The 17219-nt window shown below is 39.1% G+C and overlaps 1 protein-coding gene across 5 annotated transcripts; it reads left to right on the top strand.

The window, feature by feature from the left end:
- Window positions 1-1026: 1026 nt before the first annotated feature.
- On the top strand, window positions 1027-16895 carry snx9b (sorting nexin 9b). Of its 5 annotated transcripts, XM_067573220.1 has the most exons (21): window positions 1027-1144; window positions 1249-1353; window positions 3114-3200; window positions 4440-4514; window positions 5557-5691; window positions 6378-6455; window positions 7601-7766; window positions 8988-9023; window positions 10349-10487; window positions 10897-10981; window positions 11294-11419; window positions 11633-11750; window positions 11860-11990; window positions 12222-12325; window positions 12473-12576; window positions 12762-12839; window positions 13138-13214; window positions 14387-14476; window positions 14985-15099; window positions 15192-15283; window positions 15456-16895. In XM_067573220.1, exons 2-21 carry the CDS (start codon window positions 1342-1344, stop codon window positions 15501-15503), a joined length of 1896 nt encoding a protein of 631 aa, XP_067429321.1. In that variant the 5' UTR covers window positions 1027-1144; window positions 1249-1341; the 3' UTR covers window positions 15504-16895. The 5 variants fall into 5 exon arrangements, with proteins under 5 accessions (XP_067429321.1, XP_067429320.1, XP_067429323.1 ...); XM_067573219.1 differs by having other exon boundaries at window positions 1027-1353; XM_067573222.1 differs by lacking the exon at window positions 6378-6455 and having other exon boundaries at window positions 1028-1353.
- The last annotated feature ends 324 nt before the right edge of the window (window positions 16896-17219 follow it).

The raw sequence follows: 17219 nt of genomic DNA, 5'->3' as shown, positions 1-17219 counted from the left end.
TTGCTTAATTTTAACATTCATTCAACTCATTCAACATCTCAGATGCAAGAAATTAACATTTTAATCTGTCTAACAGTATTTAACACCTGCAATTTTCAGCAAAAAGGGTGCACAGTTAATTTCTCTTCTGAAAACTTTGCTTTCTAGTTTTGTAGTATACAGCAGAGAGAAATAGGAAAGGTGTGAGTTGGACAGAATAAACAGACAACACTTTTATTATGGCTGTTTTTTTTTTTTTTTTAAATTGTCTTTTTGTTTAGATTTGATGATTGGAAAGACCAGTAAGAATGCGATCCTGACCACTAGATCTTGAAGGATAGACCCATAGCTTGTAATGTCATGTAATAGCACATGTAGTCCAGCAGAGGCCAACTTCAGTATAAGAAATGAGTTCAGGGTCACTCCCTTAGAGCCGTTGAGCCAGCTGTGAGTTGTCAACAACGTTGACAGTGAACACACCACAGCAGTTACTTTGAGATTAGAATAAAACAGCCAAACTTTGACCACTGTTTCGACTCAAATTAGAAAAAACTCAAATTAAAAATCAGCTACGGCTAATGTAGTCTGAACCTCTGAGAATATATAGGCCTATATATCTATCTGTATATATTTCTTTTTTAAATAGCCTTTTAACTAATAGGTTCAAAACAAATTAGCAAACAAATTAGAAAGATCTAGAATTTTTTCAAAAAGAAAAAATATTGTTTTACTAACCATGTTTAGCCAACTAGGCAATTTAGCTCACTTGTCTTTTCCTTTCATTTCTGCAAAGTATGTTTCATAGCTTCAAAAAGTATTTCGGTGGTTTATGAATTTATATATATTTTATTATATGTATACTATTAACCTGTTATTGTTGTTGTTTCAGTGAGTTTTTATTAGTCATAATTATTTCGGTTTTACGCATTTCCACGTTTTTTTACTTGTTCCATGTATTTTTCTGTAAGTTAGGTGATTTCTAACTGTAGTATTTTATCTTATTTCATATGAGCAGTCATGTATTGGAGGGCCGTATCGGATCCAGACTAGCTTTCCGGTCTCTGTCGGTGGTGCAGGTCACTCCCTCTGTGCTGTCAGCAGCTCTACGCGGTTCAAACTTGCAGTCGCACTGAGTCGCTCTGTTTCTGTCGTCTCTGTTATTCAGGTTTTTGAATTTCTTAAAGGGCAAACTGTCTTTAGTAATGTGTTAAAGTCTGTGGTGCGGCGGCTCTCTACCGGGAGGAATTACCGTGTTTTCTTCGCTTTTAGTCGGAAAGCAGCGGGAGGAAATGTCCAGCTGAGGATTGGAAATCCTGAAAACCGCAGGGCCTGTGTTTGTAATGATTGATCAATGCTTCGACAATGGCAGTAAAGGTAGGTCTGACAACTTTTCTACGGTGCATTAACGTCAACCCAAGTGTAATGTCTTCTCCAGTTTTCCCTCTCAGTCCTTTTTTTCTGCGAAACTTGCGGACCATGGACTTGGAGAGACGAGTTGTAGTTTCTCCCTTTAGGTTTACAGTGAGTTCTGGACTCAGTAAGTTTCACATTATTTGGGGGTCAAAACATTTTAATAGTCCGATATGGAAGCGTGTAAAGGACGCGTACAACGCTTGTGTATGCTGTAAAAGTGAAACGAATATGTTTACTGTACATGGAAAATGTGTCTCATTAAGAAAGTGTCTTGTGACATTTTACTACCTTCGCAGTGCGGATCACTTGTGCCTCCGCGGAATGCTGGGAAACGTAGTCTTTAGTGTGTGTATTGCTTTGTTCAGTCAGTACAGTATGAATATGAGTGAAAATAATTACTTTAAATCTTTTTCATAGACTTCATTGTATGGTGATCAGTATTGCAGCTAGTTTTAGTATTAATACAATAATAAAGTACTGTTAGTATTGTCAGCCTATGTGTATTTCTGTTGTAATGACTGGAAATAGTTGGGTGGGCCTGAGGCTTATTTTGATTATGATAGTGTATTTGTGTTTCCAGATTAAAGTTAAACAGCAATGTTTAAACATGTTTAAAGATGTACAAATCACCTTTATTGGAATCATAAGTTGTGTCCGTTAAGGTTTTGCCACAAAAAAGTTCAATCTACTCCTTTTCTCATTGAAAAATCCAGAATATTTGAATATGGCCATATTGTTCATTTCAAAAGTTCAACTGCTGGAGACAAGCGGGACTCAGATTTAAGGTGAACACAGAGAAACTGTCTGCCTTCAGCAGATGAATGTCACAAATGTAACTTTCTAGTGTCAAACGCTGCACGTGCATCATTCTGCACAATAAAGGCCAAACAAGTAAATCAACAATAACAGTGGAACAGGGCTTTAATTTTCAATAATATCTGTGCATCTGTGGAGACAGCATGTCACAACTTCTTTTTATCACCCGATCAATCAGATTGTAAAGCGGAACAAAGTGCTTTCATTAGACTCAAATCATATCTGAGTTGAGGTCTTATGTAGTTCCTGTTTTAAAAACATCATCTAGCTTCCTTGACTCCTGGGAGGTGGAACACTAAAATAGACCTCTGTTCAGGAGAAGAGCAAATAGCCTCGCATTCCATCTCACTGGTTAATGAACAAGTAAGCTAGTCGAGCACTGTGAATTTGACACTGTCCTGATAATGGGTGACACGCTGACCTTTTTTAGCTTGGATAAGAACTGCCAATCTAAGTAAATATAAATAGTCAAATTCATGCAAATAAATACGTTGCTAGGCCTAAAATCAGACGTGAAGTGAACTGTGACAGGTGCAGTCATATTTAGAACAGTTTTCAGTTTATTATCTCTCACTGTTGCATGTACAGCATGTGTGTGTGTGCTCCTCTGGGACCCCAGTGAGAGGGACAGATTAGTAGATGTGGGTCAGTGTGAGAAGAACTGCAGGCTCTTGTATGAAACTGAACCAGCTAACATCTTGGTTCTGGCCTTGTTTTTTGTTGATACTTGTGCCTAGTTAAGAGTCAGCATAACAAGTCCAGAATAACTAGTTTGGCCTGTTTCACCCTTCCCTTATTTCACCCCACGAGTGTCAAGACTACTGAAGGTGGTGTTGATAGGGTTGCATGTGTCCATCATTGTGTGTCATTGTGTGTGTGTTTTTTTTCTCCATGATTGTGTACAGGCACAGGTTTTATATGACTTCACTGCTGAGCCTGGAAACAACGAGTTGACGGTGAAAGAAGGCGAGACAATCATAATCACCAATCAGGTACAGACATAATAATGCTCCTCTAATAGCTGTTTTTCAAGTTTGACTTTTATTTGATTTCTTTTGATGTATGCTGGCTATTTATTCAGTTTGTTTGGATGGCATTGTTATGTCTGATTTTGTTGTAGATGTCTGTTTGTGTTCATCCTGAAAAATGTGTAATTTGGTGGATGTCATCTGGGAACTTTCACAGTTTCATAATTTTTTTTAATAGTTAAGTTAGGTTACTTTGAGCTGCCTCAAGTTTTAAAGATGGTTAACTATAATTTTAACTACAGCTTCACCTATTATAGCCTCTCATTTAAATGTACTCTTCATGTGTCTCTTTTAAACCTGCAGTCCTATAAAGGCTCTACTCACATAATCTCAGTCTGTCTGTAAACCAAGTGTCACAAACATATACAGATGAAGGAAGGGAAAAAAACAGAGGGAGCAAACATGATCTCATCACAGCCAGTCGCCAACAGTTCAAAGGTCACTAACTATGTGCTGACCTACATAGTTTTCGAATCAAAGTCTGTCTCAAGCCAGTCGGGACTTACTGTATCAGAACAAAATCTTTTTTCCTACTAAATAAACTGACTGTGCAGGAATTTGTCCTGGGGTCATCCAGTGTGTTTACAGATACTTAAGGTAACCTGGTTTTTGTCAGCTTTCTGCTCTATTCTTAAACAACATGTACGTGGGAAACCTGTTGTCCTTAATTGGCATGAGGCATTAAGAGAAACGTGGTTAACACAGCTAGGTTTTGTTGACACCTGATTTCATGGTTACGTATACACACCAAACAGCGTTTCTGCAAGAGTGCATGTGCATGTCAGACACTTCATACATGGGGAGTATTGCTGTTGCAGCAAAGCAATATGACCAAAGAAAACATTACTCATAGAATTGTGTCATCGCAACAAAATCTAATAATTCAATCCAAAGTGTGACTGAAACTGAAATTAATCTTTAGTAGTTGGTTTCCATAGATAATCAACAAACTTTAAGTAAAAAAAGACATGTATACAGCAGGGAAGACCTTTTTGCTCTCTTATTACACAGCCTGTTTTCTTGTTTTTAAATTTCAGGCTGCATTCAGAAATATTGTGGAAAAAAAAGAGGAGAATTCTAATTACTGACACTTTATGTAAACAGAGCTTTTAGAGTTGTCAGATATTGCAGAACATGTAAACACTCAGAGTTCCTCCTTCAACCTCACTCAGTTATACTGACATGTTGTCCTTTTTATTTCAGCATATTGGAGGTGGCTGGATCGAAGCACAGAACTCCAGAGGGGAGGTTGGATTGGTGCCAGAAGACTACATAGAGGTAAGAGAGGTGGTGATGATTTGACAATGCACGTTTCACACCCCTTACTGTATTTCAAATGGAATTACTTGCAGTGATTCAAGCAACAAAGCCATCTGCTATCATGCTTTGAGGTCACTATGCCCAATATGTACCCTCAGAGTTTTAAACAGTTAACATTTCAACCTCTTCGTCTACTTAATACTGTGGTGCTGTCCCTTCCCTGGAACTAAAATCTCAACAGGATGTGCCTCCTTCAGAGTTTTGCTGATTAGAGTGTTTTTGTGTGTGTGTGTTCATTTTGATCCAGTAACTCAGACTTTATCATGGGGATATGATTCACTCTGAAGACACTCAGGAAGAGTCAGAGAGGGAGTTTGGTTAGAATAAAAGTCAGAGAAGTCTGATTAAAAGTTAAGCCTCACCCTAAACAACACTCATTGCGACATCTAACAATGTAGTGTATGTGTGAAGAAGAAGGAGTTTGTTATTATTATTTGTCTTCTTAAATCCGCCATCAGCGTCATGTGGATATGTGTTTGTCTGACCCTTAGTTACCTCTCCAGCTGCCCCCAGACTGTTTTGGTTCTGTATCCAAATCATAAAAACTTTGTGATGACCAATTGCACTTGCAGCTTATATAACATCTTTTGTTTTTTATATAATGAAAAACATCAGGACACAGCTTCTCAAGCAACCACTTTCTGTATTAGTGCACTCTGTTGGTAAAAAAGAGGAGCTGCAAAAACAATAAGGATGTTGAACCACAAAAACAACCAGCAAGGTTGGGTGTGGTGTTTTCATATTGACAAGTGGTAAAATGGATTCAAATTTATGCATTCATGCTTTGAGGTCACAAGCCAGCGCTGTCACATTTTTGGATAAACTGAGAAAGTGAAAAACCCAGTTTGCAAAGCCAGGGAATGCCAAGGAGACACGATCACATTACCACAGAAGAATGTACCTTTAAAAGTCATTAGATCACACTGGAATATCTGGATGTGTTCCTGTAATGGGGTTTTTTTTCTGTGTCTCCCTCTGTTCCTCATCCCTCCATTTATAGTTCGGTAAGCCGACGCCATCATTCCCAGGAGCAGCAAGCACCACAGCACCTACTCCAAGTGTAGGAAATGTTGCATCTGCGGACCTGTCCTTCTTTGATGCCTACGCTCCCGCATCAGCGCCTGCACAAAACCAGGTAATGGACTCACCTTTTAAAGGCATGGAGTCATTAAATTCATACTGGTATTATATCAAATACTGCTGTTTTTTCTTGTCCTGTTGTCAGAGTATGAAATGAACATAAAGCCCTGACTTCTCTAAACCAGAGGTCTGGAAGTAAGCGTACACACAACAACAACAACAGTGCCGTGCAAAGTGCTACCTGCCACAATCCCACACTCCCATTTTCAAAAGTATGTCTTATGGTGTGATTTTTAAGAAACAACAAAAAGCAGAAGTGAGCGAAGAGTTTTACTGACATTCTTGCAGCATGTGTGAACCCCAGAGATAGATGTGGAAGTGAGAGCAGCTGCTGTGAGAGATATTTCACCGTGGTCGTGTCATTTATGAATAGCGCAGGTTTCTCTAGTAAAATAGAATTGGGAGGAAATGAGCTCTCTGAAATCTTTTGTCGTTTGCAGACAGGAAGTTCCACAAAAATGAGCGTACTGCTGGATCAGTAGAAATTTGTGCACAGTAAGAGGTTGAGTCAAGGCAGGAAATGTGTCAGACATTAACCCTCATGCTCACTCACTCTCAAACACACACACACACACACACACAAGCACGTTTATTTCCAGCATCATTTGAACCCATCCCCTGCTGAGTGTAAACCTTCACTGCTGGTGCTTTGTGATGATGTCACCTTCTCTTCCCCTCAAGGTGGATGCTGGGGGCTTGAGTCCCCAGCCGGACACCCCTGACACCCCAGTTTCCCCCTACCTTTCGTCCCCTGATGAGGTAACAGCCACTTGGGGGTGGTGGGCTGGGGCTGTGAAACTGAGACCCCCCCCCCCCCTTCCACCCCACCCCCAGTCATTTATTACCCCAAGTCCCCTCCTCTCTTGATTGGTCTGCTTTTGGCAAATTCCCCCTCCTACTCCCAATGCCTGCAAAAAGCATGATCTCACCCTCTCCATTCACCTCGCACGACAGTACACGGGCACACATAAACACCATCATGTCAACAATCAACTCCCACACCTTTAACCTCGATTGTATAAATCAGTTCCACTGTGAAACTTTAAAGACTTTTAAAGATCAGAGTCAATGATCCTTGTATCTCACGTATATTTGACTGATCACACTGACAAATCATTAGACCTCATCACATGCATTTACTCAAGATGATTATGATTAAGATAATTATCTAATGAATGTAAGTAATCCTTAAAAATGCTACCATGACTGTTGTCTTACAGTAAAGGTGCTGCTACATCTAGAAAACACCGCCGGATGGTTGCTCCTTATTGAGCTGCTGTGCTCATTTGTTAATGTCTCTGCAGCAATTTTCCGTGAAACTCTGGTTTATGTGTTTTTCTGTATGTTTATCATGCGGTGTGTTTACTGACCCTGCACTAGTTCTGTGCTCAGAATGTCAGCTAATTGGCAACCTAGGAAAGGCACATGTGCACTCTGTTGCATGTCTAGGCCCACATGCTTTTATAGTGGTCTATGAATGCCTTGCAAGCTTTGGATGCAGTGGCTTTTTCGGCCTGCAAGCACTATAAAAAATGTATGCGTGCACTGGAAATTGGTTGTTTGCGAGTATGTATTATTATAAGCATGTGCACTTGTTCAAATGTGCAATATTATGAGTTCATTTGTAGTTATTGCATGTGTTCAGAGGCTTTTATTTTATAGCACAGAGCAGTCATTATCAAACTTATCTATCTGACTTAAACGATATCCTGTTTGCGGTCAGATTTGCATCATGTGTTTGAAAAAGCATGTTTGTTTGTTTTTTTCAGACTGCTGTCGGATTCTCTTTTCACAGACTCCAAACTCCGTCCACACTGCTCTCTCACTCTTTCTCCAACTCCATCTTTGATCTGACATTTCACTCCATTTTTCTTTTCTCACTTTCTCCCTGTCTTTCTTTCCAGGCTAGTAATGGTAATGATCCCTGGTCGGTGTGGAACGCAGACCCTTCGGGGGGCTCCTCTAACAATTGGGCATCCAATCCAGAGGGCACCCAGACTGGGAAGACTGCTGCCGCTGACCCCTGGGGCTCCGTATCACAGGGTCACCCTCAGGCTTACCAGGGCCCAGGTAAGAAGAGATGTTGTGTTTTGAATAATATGTGTCAGTACATTAAAATTACTGCCTATAATTTTGTGTCATTCATAAATTCACTCACTTTTGGGTGACACTGCCTGGTATTCTGTGCCAACATCCGGTAGCTTCCTGTTGACTTTTGGTTCGCTGATATTTTGGTCGATTTTGAAGTCATCCTATTAGCAGTTTGAGAATAGTTGTGAACAAGTGTGGGTTCAGTTTCCTGACTGTATTGGATGATGTGGTTCTGGGATCCCAAGACTTACAGCCAAATCCAACAAATAATCAAATAAAGAAAGCCGTCTTATATACTGAGACACTGCAACACAGATATGGTGAGTAAATGTTGTATATTCATGACAGCATATCCTGATGTCATTTTCACGATCAACAATTGTGGATTAGTACATCATTTCTTTAACATCTCACTCAGCTATCTCTTGGGATGCTGGTTTTGGATCATCGTAGGAGAGGTTCATCCCACAACATCCTGTGTTTTAGTACACATCTTGTATAAATGTTTTAGTGCTTTTTTTCCCCCCAACAATCCATTTCTCCAGGCATTTGGAAAAGGTTTCTGTTTTAGATGTCATGTTGATCTGTTTTATGCTTTTACCTTGTTTTTTAATCTTGATTGATTTGTGATTGTTTGTGTTCACCAGCAAGCAGTATATCACTTTAGAGTAAAACATGGGTCAAGTAGTCTTTGCAAATAATCTTCAAAACCTATGTCTTCAGAGTACCAGATTGCATTGGCATCGTACTATAATATGATGAGGAATATTCTTCATACTCAGGAAAGAAAACTGTTTCCTGACCTTCAATTTAACCTGATACTTACTTACTGAAATGTCTTGATAATATACAGTAAACTCCTCTAATCCGGAATTCCAAGAAGTTTGATTTAACAATTATTATTTGCAAACACTACTTCACACAGGTTTTAAGAGATTTGGTTACTTTAACTGCCAGATGTGGTTCTGCTCAGTCGTCTCTGTCTGGCAGCTCTCTCTGCAGAGATTCGCCACAGGACAATCAAGTCATGATTCTGTTTTTGCCAGACTGGAAAAGTTAGCCTCACGCATGACTCAGAAGGACAAATTACTTGACCTGTTTTCTTAAATTCTTCAGTTGTTATTGTAAAAAGAGAACAGAGGGAATACTTAATAGTGAGAAGATTTAATAAACTTTTCCTTTGTTTCTCTCTTGCCAAAGACATCTACCCATACCCTTACCTTATCGATTACACAGGTATCCCGTGCATCGCCTAGTGGAAGCTTTTTCCTCATTTTTGTGTGTGGACTTGCAATACATTGAGAGTTTCCAGCAAATATTTTTAGGGCATGATCTACATTCTTAAAAGCATGTGTGTGAGGCATTCAATTTGTACCATGATATTAACACTATCTTAACTATATTGTGATGTGAGAAAGTGCAAGTTGTGACTGTTCTCTGGAATTTAAGAGATATAAATGTTATTGTATTTGTCTCAAGTCAAAACCAGCGTGAAAAGGTTGACATCTCTCAGACTTATTGGGTGTGTTTAATGCTGAGTTTTATGATGTGTTTTGTCTCACAGCATGTCTGCCCTACAAAGACACAGAGCAGTGACTAAAGAAGGGATGAAGTTGAGAAAAAGAGGTTACATGGTTACAGTACTGCTAAGCTAGGCTAGTAATCTTTTAGCTGGACTAGTTCAGCTGCTGTTGTTTCTCCATCTTGGTTAAAATTGAATACTGTCTCATTTATATGGTATAACAAACTTTATTACTAAGATTTGGGTCATTAAAATTGATTATTTTTTCTCTGAAATGATAGATTTATATGACATCTTTTATTGTTTTGTTGTAAAAGAAACGTCAGAAAGTCAGACTCTGGTCTTAACTCAATTTTGACTGAATATTTAGTTATTGGCTTTTGGCTTTGTAGAGCAGATGTGACACAGCAATGCAATAATGATTTGCTAACTTGCCTGTCGTGTCAGTGTGGAAATATTTGCTCTGATTGCCTGGGGCCAAATTCAGACATTAAGATCTGCTTCACGCCACAGAGTTTGAATTATGCTCTTAGTTCATTTACAGACTGCATACTGTATCTATGTGCTCATTTGTCAGACCTCATGTGGAAAGTGCAACGCTCCAGGGATAATCATGCTATACAGATCTTGCCTCTTTTTCTTTTTTTTTAGTAGCATTTAGTAGCATTTTTTGATATTTTATGGGTGAGTGCTGCATGCCCTCAAGTTAATGCAAGTGCATTTATAACTCTTTCCGATCCAACCAAAATATAACCACAGAGGCAACCTATATAGACATCTTTGAATCACATTTAAATATTCCTCCATTGTATCTTTAGATATTATAATGCAGCAGTCAATAAAAGGTGATAATAGCTAGAAGCTGCTCAGTGAAGTTTCACACATCAGAGGTGGTTTTTCTCACACCTCTTGTTGTTTGCTTCTTGTGGTAGGAAAGACCATGACACGATGTAGTGTAGGTTGCTGGGCACAGAACATGTGCTTTCTGTTTGTGATTTAAAAAAAAAAAACAACCATGCATGCTTTCGTCTGACCTCAGGAGCAGAGGATGATGAGTGGGATGATGAGTGGGATGACATGAAGTCTACTGGAGGTTACAATGAATCAGAATCTGGAGAAAGTGGCGCCATGCAGAGAGGCGGAGCTCATGCATCTTCAATGAAAATCTCCCTCAACAAGTAAGAATCCATAAAGCAGTAATACATACAGGTTTGAAGTATAGATTATAGTGTATTTATGAAAAATTCAGCAGCAGAAATGAATTCTTCTGAATTCTGCTTGGACCAAGCCATACTTTTACAAGCATTTCTCCTGGAATCAACCGTAACATACAGTTTTTGCTGTCAAAACCAGAAACACTAAAAATGATCACATTATAGAAATATCTATTATTAATGATGGTAGTAATTTTGTAATTGTGATTAACATAATGATGTCTGCAAGCACAAACCTGTTTAGGCCCACAGAAAGCTGCCTCTAGCAATATCAAAAAAAGTGTTGGACTATGGTTGGATGAATTAAAGAGTCTGATTAAGAATAAAGAACATCTAAATATCACTTTTTAAACTTCTTTTTCTCTTTGAACAGGTTTCCTGGGTTCTCCAAGTCTGGGCCAGAGCTCTACCTTCTATGCAAGCAGATTGCTAAGGGCAAAGACAAGCTAACGATTTATGTAAGTTATCTCTAAATATTTAAACAATATACATACAATATATCATCATATGTCTTAACTTGTCATATCAGAAGTGGTAGAATGTAATCTACCTGATTTAAGTAAATACAATATGCTGTATCATAGCACAACAAACTAAAAGAATATTGAAATTGTCTTTCATTTTGTGGTTGAAAAAGACGTTATACGTTCAGCGTGTATTGCAAAGTTTTACAGCATTGACATGATTTCCTCTTTTTTGCCACCTGTAGTTCATGTTTGTAGGTCATAAAAGCCACAGTAGGTTTCTAAACCTTTTTCTTTTCTTCTCAGTTAGGAGAAGTTGGTCCGGTGTGGTCATACCCAGAAACCCAGCTAGACTGTGTGGTGGCTGATCCCAAAAAAGGCTCAAAGATGTACGGTCTCAAGAGCTACATCGAGTACCAAATCACTGCCAGCGTAAGTATCCAAATAAGCATTTATTAGACTATGAATGTGAATCTGCATGAATCTGTTGAGTAAAAATGAACGATTCCATTTTGTACTGTTTTGTTATACCCCATCAAACAAGTATTACATGATTGGGTAAGACAATGATATGGTGTTTGATCCCAGATTACAAAGATATAGTATCCATAAGTCATAACAAAATTCATTGTTGTTGGTTTGCAGACCACAAACCGACCAGTCAATCACAGATACAAACACTTTGATTGGCTGTATGAGAGGCTCTTGGACAAATTTGGGTCAGCCATCCCCATCCCCTCTTTACCAGACAAGCAGGTAACAGGTAAGTGTCTCACTCTCTAACCACTAACAAATGTGACACTACTTTACAGTTTGGAAAATATGAACATGTTGAAGACAACATATTTTCTTTTATATCCCTCTCATTCTAGGACGGTTTGAGGAAGAGTTTATTAAGATGCGTATGGAGAGGTTGCAGGGCTGGATGAGCAGGATGTGCAGGCACCCGGTGATTTCCGGCAGTGAAGTATTCCAGCTTTTCCTCACCTATAAGGATGAGAAGGTATGCTATGCCTCCTCCACTTGTTCTCCCTCAAGATGTTAAATTATGTGTGCTTAGAGATTGTATTACTTAAGAATTGAAAGTGCTTTGCTTGAATATTTAAACAACTATTTCATGGAAAATCTTTATAATGAGATTTAATTGATTAGATTTCAAGCAGCTGCATATACTGTACTATAGACCATTTATTCAAGACTGCAGAACTAAGATGCTGATAATTGACTGGTGTAGGACTGGAAGATGGGAAAGAGAAAAGCAGAGAAAGACGAGACAGTAGGAGTGATGATCTTCACCACGATAGAGCCTGAAGCTCAGGACTTGGATCCTGTAGAAGTGTGAGTTATATCAAAATTTTCTTTAAACCTCTACAAAAAGCAAAGCATAGCTCAAAAAGCATCAATGTTAACTTTGTACATTACTGTATGTTTACCTGCATATGCTTATGTAATTCATTGTATGTAAAATGTGTCCCTCGTCCACAGTGAACAGAAATGTGAGCAGTTCAGCAGGTTTACAAAAGCCATGGATGACGGGGTGAAAGAAATCCTCACAGTGGGCAATGAGCACTGGAAGAGATGCACAGGCCGTACGTAGACACTACACTCAAGTTAAATAAATGCTTTACCCCACACAGGCCACACCTTCACTTTGTGCTGTAAATTACTGTTTATATTTAAGAATGAATCATTATGTTGAATATTTTGCCAACTTAATAAAATGTATTCACACTGTGTGTGTGTGTTTTCATGGTTTATCTCTTTCCCTCACCAGCTCTGCCAAAAGAGTACCAGAGAATCGGCAAAGCCTTCCAAAACCTCTCCTCTGTGTTCACCAGCAGCGGATACCAAGGTACAACAACGAATACAAATATGACATCAGATGTTGTTTTAGTGCCTTAGGTGTTTTCCCAGATGTAAGCTATTTGTGTCTTCTCACAGGCTCTTTCACTAACATTGCTGTCTGTTGTCACACTTATGAAAGATTACCGTAATCAACATGTGTAATGATCGTAATAGTGGCAGCTGAAGTGCTGTGGATGTAATTTCCTGTGCAGTCATCATGTGGAAATCTGTTTGGAAACAAACTGGCTCACAGACGCTCTTAAGAAACACAGTGATGATGTATTCTAAACACATTTCTGCTGTAGGTGAGTCAACCTTGACTGATGCAATGACAGCAGCGGGGAAGACATATGAGGAGATTGCTCAGATGGTGGCAGAGCAGGTACGTACATAATGGAATATTACTGCTATTGCAAAAATTACAGAACTACTTCTTCCTGTTGGTATTGCAGTCACAATCCAGTCCGGTGAAAATTGATTTAGACCCTAAGAAATTGTTTTATTTTTACCCAAACAGCCTTTACTGTCTTGAATTTAAACACAGATCCTGTCAGGGGTGTTCTTGTTTTCCTGCAGTAACAAGACATTAGAGCAGGACTTTAAGGTCTCTGGTGTCTCAAAGGTCTTAAAGTTTATTTTAGGCTCCTTTATCAACCATTTGTGTTCACTCTCAATTCACAATATTTCATGTGTCTATGAACATTTCCTGCTTGTAGTGTTTACATCCTAGCCGTGGCTTATTTTATGACCCTTTTAACCCAGCGTCCTGCTGGTGAAGACTATATCTGGAAAGGAAGAGACCAAGGGCAAACCTGGTTTCCAGTATTTCATAAATCCTGTTCTGACCTATGACTTGAATGTATCTTTTTTGACCGTTCTGTGTAGTTTTATCAGTGTGGTGGTGTGTAATAAAAATCAAATTCGGGCCTTTTTTTAAATGTCCCAGCTGCATCCAGAGGGAGGAATCATCTGGTAAGCCTTTGCTGCTCCAGACACTTTTTGTAGAATTGTTGGCTTTAGTTTAGCATTTCCTGCAATACAGTTTAGTGCTGGAGAAAGGAATTGACTCGACATGGATTCATCTCAGAAGCCAAAAGTCTAAAACAAGGCAGTGTATCTGTTGCATTGAACCATGTAGGCTGCATGCAGCTTTCCCTTGATAAATTCAACAATAAGGGAAGAATGTAGGTGAATATATAAATAGCCGGATTTACTGCAGGATAAATTAATAAATCAGACAAATATCTTTTCCTTTTCTATTATTCCTGTAGTGACTCCCTGTCCAGTGTCTGTCTACAGGATGTTCAGCTGAATCCATGGTCTCTTACTGAGAATCTCTATTATTTTAACTACACTGAGTTTTCCTATTTTAGTGTTTCAGTGACTCCTGTGACATATTTTTTTCCTGTGTTCTGTCTTATCAGTTTCAGATCCATGTGTTATTTCTGTTTTAGATTAACGTCATCACTAGACTAATTTCAACATCCTTACTGTCCCAGTTTCAGGTTGTTTTACATTTCTTACATTTATCTTCCTATCTGTGTTGCTTTCCAGCCCAGGAAAGACCTCCACTTCCTCATGGAGACCAACAATGAATATAAGGGTCTGCTTGGATGCTTCCCGGACACCATTGGAGTCCATAAGGTACAGCAGCTCTCATTCCAAGAGAAAAGGAGGGAAAGCGCTATCAATACCAATGTTCAATATTATTTACCTATCATTAGGAGTACTGTTTGGGCGGGGTTTGATGACTATCTGAAGTCTTGATGATGTCAGTTGCATTTTGGGCAATGTGGGATCCAGTGTTTTTAGAGCTTTACTATCACTAGGGACTTAAAATGAGAATATCTCTACCACTGTTGGTTTGATTTTGACCTTTCTTTTCTTTACATCTGTCTCTTGTGAGTCCCTCAACTTTATAGAAGTGTAATACTAAATTGCTGGAGTAGCCCTATGAGTTTTACAAGGGGCAACTAATTCTGCTGCAATATGTAGTGAAAATGTAGTTGTAATAGTAGTTTTTTTTACTAAGATCAGGTTTTCATTTAAATTCCTTCGTCACATCTGGATGCAGATGTGAGAAATGATTGTCTGTCTGAGAATATAACTAAAGACTCCTGTGTTGTTGTTTGCTTATTTAAAATACTTGCAGGCAGCCATAGACAAGGTGAAGGAGGCTGACAAGTTGGTGGCCACCAGTAAAATTACCCCTCAGGACAAAGTCACGATGGCTAAACGAGTCAGCACCATGTCTTACGCATTGCAAGGTACCATGACTTGCCCGGGCACGTTAAAGTGGTGGAGTTTATCATGATCATCTTGTCTGATTTAAGTGTTTACCCCTTTTTTTCTGCCTCAGCTGAGATGAACCACTTCCATAGCAACCGGATCTATGACTACAACAGGGTCATGCAGTTGTACCTGGAGGAGCAAGTCAAGTTTTACGAGACGGTAAAGGCATTTTTATCGACCATCTATCAGAGTAAATTGGAGTCTGTAACAGTCTGTCCCTTTTGTTGCCTTATTACCTGTGGAGAAACTACATAGTGCTTACATATTAAACCATCACATGGCACCTTCTGCTCTTGTATTTATGTTAGTTTTTCTTCTTCTGAACCCACAGATTGCTGCAAAGCTGAGACAAGCACACAGTCAGTTCACTACAATGTGAAAGCAACGGCCGGCGGTCTCGCACTACAAGACAAGAAGAGTTTAACCAGCTCAACATCCAAATTATTCTCGCTTATACTGCATTCTTTTCCCTCCCTTTAATTTAAATTTCACTTCTCTCTTTCTCTCGCTCTTACCTCATCTCTTCCTTTCTGCTCATGCCAGCAGTCCCAGCTTGTAGTTTTACTTTTGTCCGCTGCTCTCGGAGGTTTATGAACTCTCATGAACATGTGCGACAGCTGAAAAAACAGTGATGGCAGAATAAAACACATTATTTACAGACAAGCCTTCCTCTGTCTGAGGTCCTCAGCTTGTGTCACAGGAAGTAAACAGTTTGTATCCACAAAATTGCCTCATTGCATGAGTCAAAGCCCAGATATCTCTAATGTGATACACATTTTTGTACAGCTATGAGCACGAACATGCCTGTAGCCACATTATATCTACCTATTTTGAAGCAATACTCCACAATTCTTCAAACATCATTCCAAAGGATATACACATCTACACAAAGCCATTTGCCCCTCTGTCATTAAAGACAGATGGGGGTTTGATTTCTGAGCAGCATGGACAGCGAATCAGAGCTTTACTGTCGTTGTCTTGGCCAATATTGAGTGTATTTTAATTTTTTCTACCATCAAGAGAGTCCTAACATTGTCAGTAATGGCAGTGGAGCATCCCTTTTAAGAAAGCAAGTCTTAGATGAGTTTTCAAAGGCATAGTGTGTGTCCTCTGTATGTCAACTGCTGGCTGTGCCTAGCCCTTCATCCTGCACTTCCTCAAAAGCTAACAGGAAGCCCCACCCCTGTCCTATCTTTCCCACGTGCCTTGCCCCTTTGAGGAAAAAAAAAAAAAAAGCTCAACGTAGTTGCCCCCAGGCCTGCATACCATGACATTTCAGTTTACATTTCAGGAGAGAAGGGCTTATTATTTTACACATTGTATGTTAAAGCCAAAAGTCAGCGACTTAATATCAAGTTTAGTCTGTTCCAAACATAATTTCTCTCTCCCAGTACTCCTGAAGAATGTTTGTCCATTTTTTGACCAGATTATGGTGTTTTTATATGAAGGTGTCAACTTTAAGAATCTGTACTATATAAGAAGTGTTTGGGAAAGAGCCATGGATTATGTCATGTATGCAGTTTTGCTTTTGCTTTTCACCGCTCATTTTTCAATCAATCTCTAATCTTGTTCACCCTTTGTTTTCTTATCACTTGATACATATATATATATATATATATATATATACATATATATATATTCTATTGAACCTATCAGGTGCTTCTTGTCATTGAGATACTATTTTATGTATAGAAGTATTTGCAATACCGTGTAACTCAGAAAGAGGAGCAAAAATTCTGTTTTGATTTATTAAACAATGATTTGTACTCATCGAGAGTTTATTTGTTTCCATGCGTGTGTGTTTGAAAGAAACCTTGTCTTGTTCTCTGTGTGGTTCAGACTGTACAGCACACTACGCACTCTCTGATTCACTCACAGTAAAGCCCTTATTCGCTTAAGCAGATTCTTGCGTAGAGATGGATAGGAATGAGAATGAGTCGGCAGCCTGTGCGAAGGGTCAAAGAGTGTGTTTGTGCAGTCTTGTAGTGGAGGAAGTGAAAGAGCCCTTTTACCCCACATTCAGCTCTCGCTTGCATCAGGTGCAGCTGGATGTGTAGCCCACATAAAGTAGTTAGGCGGAGAGAACTTAAACACT

The sequence above is a fragment of the Thunnus thynnus genome, chromosome 18 (assembly GCF_963924715.1).
Source record: "Thunnus thynnus chromosome 18, fThuThy2.1, whole genome shotgun sequence".
Classification (NCBI taxonomy): Eukaryota; Metazoa; Chordata; class Actinopteri; order Scombriformes; family Scombridae; genus Thunnus; species Thunnus thynnus.
Note: the sequence above shows the minus strand (reverse complement) of the source record. Positions and strands in the feature narration are given on the sequence as shown.

What these genes read in the sequence shown, in the direction of transcription:
- snx9b (XM_067573220.1), top strand. An exon ending in CAATCATAATCACCAATCAG is followed by an intron (nt 3,201 to 4,439) that starts GTACAGACATAA and finishes TTTTTATTTCAG; the next exon opens with CATATTGGAGGTGGCTGGAT. An exon ending in TTACCTTATCGATTACACAG is followed by an intron (nt 9,024 to 10,348) that starts GTATCCCGTGCA and finishes GTCTGACCTCAG; the next exon opens with GAGCAGAGGATGATGAGTGG.